Source organism: Python bivittatus, unplaced genomic scaffold (genome assembly GCF_059951505.1).
Source record: "Python bivittatus isolate LINGU-HERP-01145 unplaced genomic scaffold, Pbiv_v1 ctg000480_np1212, whole genome shotgun sequence".
NCBI classification, from domain to species: domain Eukaryota; kingdom Metazoa; phylum Chordata; class Lepidosauria; order Squamata; family Pythonidae; genus Python; species Python bivittatus.
The window spans coordinates 24,688,325-24,695,018 of NW_028277075.1; the positions used below are offsets into that span (position 1 = coordinate 24,688,325).

Consider the following 6,694-nt stretch of genomic DNA (forward strand, 5'->3'; position numbering starts at 1 on the left):
TCAATCTTGGTTTCATCAGACCAAGAACCTTGTTCCTCACAGTCTGAGAGTCCTTCAGGTGCTGTTTTGCAAACTCCAACCGGGCTTTCATGTGTTTTGCACTGAGGAGAAGCTTCCGTCTAGCCACTCTGCCATAAAGCCCAGATCGGTGGATGGCTGCAGTGATGGTTATCCTTCTGGAACTTTGTCCCATCTCCACACAGGATCTCTGGAGCTCAGTCAGAGTGACCATCAGGTTCTTGGTCACCTCTCTTACTATGGCTCTTCTCCCCTGATTGCTCAGTTTGGCTGGGCGACCAGCTCTTGGAAGAGTCCTGGTTGTGCCAAACTTTTCCAATGAGAAAAAAAATGAATGTGAACTATTGTAGTATCAGGCTGCAATGTAACAAAATTGAAAAAAGTAAAGGGGTCTGAATACTTTCCGAATGCACTATATTTTGGTTGGTTCTGGATGGTTCTGCTACAAAAGATTAACAAGGATAATTTTTCAGCTTTGCAGTGCTAAGATTGTCTATTATTGTAAGTTAAACTCCTCTGTTAGGAAGAATAAGCTTGATCACATTTTATCCAATTCTTTTGCTGATCACCTTCAATCAAACGTTCATAAAAAATTACAGCACACAAATTGTAAGGAGAAGAGAGGAATGCTGCTTTGCTACTCTGTCTGCCAAGAACTCACACCTCAAGTACAATAGTTTCAGGTACTGGAGTTATTCATTTCCTTCTCAAATTTCAGGTCTCTGAAGAAATTGGAATTCAGTCCAGCATTTTTGAATTTCACAACCAATCCAGATGTGAATTTTTAAACAAGCTCTGGACAAAAAAAGTTTGGAGCTTGATCTCTAAGGAAAATAAAATGAAATCAAATGTTCTCAAAAATGAGACATGTTATACTAATGTTGTGGATTGGGTGGTAGGGTGGGAGATATAATTCCAAATGTAATATTTATTTACATACTTCAGCTTTTTAATAACCTGTGACCAAACTATGCTTCTATTGCACAAAAGACAACCTAAAATGAAGCCCTATTGTGTAGAAATTAGTCATCCTGATAAAGTAAATACATCAAATCTCAATACAATTTTAGCTGCAATTTTCAGTATAAATGCACTGAATTAAAAAAGAGCAGCAGGACCTCTGTTTAGAAAGATACATTGACTGGAGTCCACATGTTGCAATATCCCCTGGAATGTGCCACATTTCAACGTGATTTGTACAGTTTTCCCCAAAACATGATGAAGGAAGTGATAATCACTGCTAGGATCCATTATGTATTTTTCCTACACGGAATCTGGTATTCAACCTAAATAAGAAACTAAACAGATGAATCTTTTGTTATTTATAGAAGTATATAAAAATACACTAGGGAGATTATAAAATAAAAACTTATTCTCCAGTCAGTGATACATAAAAATTTCTTAGGAAGAAACTATACTAATACAAATCTTTATAAATTGTCCGGCTTCCAATTAATCACAATCCCACACAACTAAACAATCACAGAAATGCAGACTAGTAGGTGACCTGCAGAATGATCTTGCATATAAAGTAATGTTCATGATAAAAATAGAAAAGGCTACTCAAATAAGTCATCAATGAATGATACAAAGTCAAAAATCCAGGTCCATATGATACTGTAATGTTTATAAATCCAGGACAATCTGAAAAAAAAAATGAATTCGATTGTTCAAGCAAAGCCAATGTCTTCCATTTTTAAGAAAAAGTATGGGCACACAGATGTGCTTTGTTTGAGCTGAAAACAAACCAGTATAGGTTTGTTCTATTATTGCCATAATTTGTGCTGAAATTCATGGGCTTATTAACATGATGCACAATGTGCTCTCTTTTTTCCTTGCAATATTGCTGGTACCTGGAACTTATCAAGGCATTAAGAATTGTAGCCCTTTCACACACTGCAGGGAGGGAGGAGGCCAGGCATAAAAGAATTATTAAACAACTATCTACACCTGTAGATAGATTGCTGATATCTGTGGTTTCTTAACATTTGAACAAGTCCTTCAACAGGGATAAGGAAGAGAATTTGACCAATCCAATCTTCATAAGTTGTCTTATTCATGATATACATTTCCAGTCTTTGGCCCTCCCCCAATAGCCATGTTTTTATACACATGATACACTTCCTGAGTTTCAGGACAAAGTAAGGAACCCCAAGTATCTAGTAATAATCTGAACTGAGCACTCATAAAAATTCAGCTTTAAATATCTGAGTTTTAACAGAAATGGTTCATCAAACTTTCAAGAAACTTATTGTTATTATAGTACCAAGGTCCACCAACCACAGCCAATATGGAAAATAGTCAATGGCACAGGTATAGATGTAGGTGTATACTATAAAATAAGGACCAACTTGCTCAAACAGTAATGAACAATCCCAAATTATTTCTAACAAAAATCTATTGATATCTTTTTTGGCATCCTAATATAAAGGAAGGATATAAACAAAGAGCTTTTTTACTTGTTGCAATTGTTTAGATAATTAGAAGTCATGAAAACTTGTTTATCATCTGCAAATGCCCCAGAGATCTACCAGTAGATTTCATTCTATTGTTATCCATCCCTGCTTTACACAGAAGAAACTGTAGTTGACCAACACTTTTAAGAAAGTTTAACACAGTAGAAATAACACCCACCCACCGAGATCAGCCTGTAAAGACATTGTAGCTTATAAAACTATTGACTCTCATATACTGGGGTAGAGAATTATCAGTACATGGACCAAATCCAGCCCACTGCACAATTTTATTTATACATGAGTATTCATTTTTATGTTGATATCCCAAGGAGGAAAGAAACCTTGATAGTACCAAATAGCTTCTGGCAGTGCTGCCTTATTGCTGGCCCTCAACAAGGAGAAAAGTAGGCAGCAGGGATAGGTAGAATCCTCCTCCTCCGTGAGCATTTCCCTGTTCACTTTTCTACTGCTTTTCTTTTCTTCACTTTTTGCTATTCTGCTGCTGCATCTAGTTTTGCATTCTACGAAGCAGGAGCAAACAATTTAATAGACATTGTTACTGCTTATTCAGGGAAGCAAAATATGGCTGTTTCTGACATCTACATAAACTAAAATGAAGATCAGACATTCATCACCCCTGCAGCTGAAGAAAAGGTGAAAAGAGATTGTCATACAATGCTGCTCTCATTTGTTGCTGAAGGCACCAGTTCTGTTATTTACACTGCCCTTGCCATCTTTGTTTCCAGGAAAAGCCTTGTTTTCTTCATCTGGTGCCTTGTTTCTTCCTCTAAAAATTAAATGGTTTTCTATATAGCCATCGGCTGCTCTCACAACTTTCTTTTCAAATTTAACATAAAATATTACAATCTGAGATTAAGCATGTTTATTTTCAAGAAATTCCACTATTATTATAGATTTAAATCTCACAGACATGAAGCAGCCTAACAACACAATTTTAAGACTTAAATTAGGCCACAGCACTTACTAAGACTCAAGTCTAAATATAAATATCAGTTGCTTTTAATGCCTAGTTTTCTTCGTAAGTTCATGGTGCTTTAAGGTTCCAAGTAGATGACAATATATAAAAGTTATTATAGATATTGCCTTTTTGGGGCAATCCTTAATCCTACAATTTGATGTTGGTCAGTAAAACATGATTTTTTCCCCCTTCATTAAAAGCCACTAATAAAATTTCTAAAAGATAAAATTATTGAAAATATGTCATCACAGAAAATTTCAGCATACTAAATCTTCTATAGGAAGTCAGACCAAGTCTCCCCATTTAATAGGGTCAAACATTTTGGCAATGTTATCACATCTAATTTCATTACCATAAGAGTCAGCATCATGATTAACTCTGAATTTTGCATACATAATTAAATCTCTCCTCTAGATTTTGAAGCTTACACACAAATGGAGAGCATCTGATTCAACCAGTGTGGCCAGTCACTTGAACCCTCAGGCAGGCCTGCAAGATAGCTGACTTTTTACCATCTCTTTTTTGAAAGGTTTGCCATTCCATTTAAACCAGTTCTGTAAGCAATGAGAAACCCTCTTTCAAAACAAGTCATTGATCCTCCAGTGTTTTCTTTTGACTTTAAAATCTGGTCAATCTATATGGTAGGTTATCTGGACACAACTGCCATTCTGAAACCAAAAAATGAAACAGTAGAAAATTTAAAGACACTGGAATGAAACAGAATCTGGGATGTCTTTACACAGTAAAAGTGAGCTATAAAGAGTACAAATATCTCTAATCTGGACTCAATTTACTGTATTCCTAATATGTGCAATCTCTTACACAATTTCATTTTTAAAACAAAGTTAAGGCAGATGAATTCCAATACTTGTAGAGAATCACAAACTTCTGTCAATTCCACGGATCTTCCTTTTGCTACTTGTCTCAATAGAAAGAGACAAAGCTGTACTAAATAATATCTATATCAAAACATAGGATACTTCATTCAAATCAGTGATAGTTAAACCACCACAAAAGATACATCTAATTTATTTGTGTCCAAAATCAACAAAGACAGATACAAAGACAAAGCTTTCAAAGGTATATAAAAGTAAGCTACAGTATATAGAAGAATCCCTAGATCCTTAACATAGAGTACTATTGTTAAATACACTTACTGAGAAGTCAGCCCTATTAACTTAATGGAAGTTGCTATTTAATGCAAGCATTCTTAAAATTTCTTGGAAAAATGACACAGAATTTTTTAAAAGTACCATGGCTGCTATTATACTTCACGTCTCACAGAAAGTCAAACTGGTGATGCTAAAGGACAAGTAAATTATCTAAGAACTTAATAAAAAATAGATATGGGATCTAAGTTCTAAAACCCATTCCTTTGAATCTATAGTTCTGTGTTTCTAATAGTAGAGAATATATGTAACTTGGGGTTGAACTGTTAGGTTCCTGATGTTTTCTGAGTTTGGCTATTTTCCTATAGGTGTTTCATTACCAGGCTAGATAACATCATCAGGACATGGAAGAATAAAGTTTGTTGGTTGGTTATACATAGTAGCTTACCAGCAAACCTCATTCCCCCATGCCCTGATGTTACCTAGCCTGGTAACGAAACATCTGCAGGAAAACAACCAAATTCAGAGAACACCAAGAACTCAACAGTTCAGTGTTCATTCACAGTATCTCCTTTCAGATATTCACATCCTCAATGCATAAGATCAACTTAACACTTTAACTTACTTTTCCATCTTACTCTCACACACACAGTGAACTGAAACATCACACTTTGATTTTAGCATAGTAGTTTCTAAACCAGGATTTATGGCTTACAATGTTGAAAGAACTGTTACTTGTGTATTCCACAAATCATTTAAGACTTAATGTAGTATACAAACCCTGCCATGCATTCCTATTGTCTAACCACAGCCCATGCAAAACAAATATTTTTTCTGATTTTCTTTTCTGTCACTTTACTCAGTTTTTCTTTTCCTGAATGGTGACTATTTCTTCCCTATCAAATTTGTTCTCTCTCCTCGTCTCACCCATTATGCTAAACTGTCCTCAGTCCACAACCAGCCTGTCTGCTTAGTGTTCCCGCTCCATCAAGTCATGCAAACCTCTACCAGTTTTCCTGCTAGCAGGCCAGAACTCCCTACTTTACCAGATGAACCAATGTGGTTTGCCAGTGCCCCATTTCAAGGGGAAAAAGAACTGGTGCCAAATGGCATTAATTGTAATAAAGATATGTGTGTGTGGCTTCAAGTCAGTTTTGACTCCTGGCAACTGCCCAGAAGAGTCCCTGCAGTTTTCTTGGCAAGGTTTCAAAAGTGGTTTGCCATTGCCTTCTCTTAGGACTGTGGGAGAGGCACTGGCCCAAGGTCACCCAGCTGGCTTTGTGCCTCAGGCAGGACTAGAACTCAGAGTCTCCCAGTTTGTAGCCTGCTGCCTTAACACTAAATTGGCTCTCCATTAAGATAACAGATTGCCAAAGACCCATAGTTTACTCTGAAATACTCCCCACCATTTTTTAAAATTAAACACATTAATCTTCAGGGCATTTCAAGAACATGTTGCCTACTCCCATCTTCTATTGTATTTAGACTGCATATTACAATCACATTTCAGTGTTAAGTGCCCAGTTACCTAACCTATGCATAGTGCTAGCAGCTTCCATTTCCTCTGCATGGGTGCTACTAAGGAAAGGCCTAACCCACTTTGAAAACTGGTTTGAAGGATTTGCTCCTCACCCAGATCAATATTCTATAAATTCCAGGGGTGGGGTGGGGTGGGGCACTGGTTACCAAGACTAGAATACCCATTCCTTATTAAAGTTGAAATTCATTTCCCTTAAATACTTAACAAACTGTTAGCCCGTTCTTTTAGATAGCAAATTACAGGACATAAATTACACAACCAACGCTCAATGTTTTCTTCACGCCTGGAAGACTCATCTTCCAACCAACCAGAACTCAAGTCATTGTGGAGACCAGCTCGTATCAGTTGCTACACTGCATTTGCAGGCAACAGATATGCAGTCGGAATAAACCGGGCAATCACAAAAATGCTTTAGAGCCCTCGACTACAATCCTCACAATACTATACTTTGTACTGTAACGAGAAGGACGCAGTAAGATAAAGTACGTCACGACATTAGGAGCCAAGGAACAAGCCCAATGTAATCGTTAAAGGGGGTGAAAGCCAACTTGACCTAAAATAAAGGAACTATAACCGCCGCTCTGCTCGGAAC

At 36.8% G+C, this 6,694-nt stretch overlaps 1 protein-coding gene across 1 annotated transcript in view; it reads right to left on the bottom strand.

Moving 5' to 3' along the window:
- EXD1 (exonuclease 3'-5' domain containing 1) overlaps positions 1-4,930 on the bottom strand; it is a 28,876-nt gene extending 23,946 nt beyond the window's left edge. The window contains exon 1 of the mRNA XM_088145479.1: positions 1,137-4,930. Coding sequence (XP_088001605.1) covers positions 1,137-1,269 — 133 coding nt within the window. The 5' untranslated portion in view covers positions 1,270-4,930. The remainder of the gene's footprint in view (positions 1-1,136) is intronic.
- Positions 4,931-6,694: the final 1,764 nt, after the last annotated feature.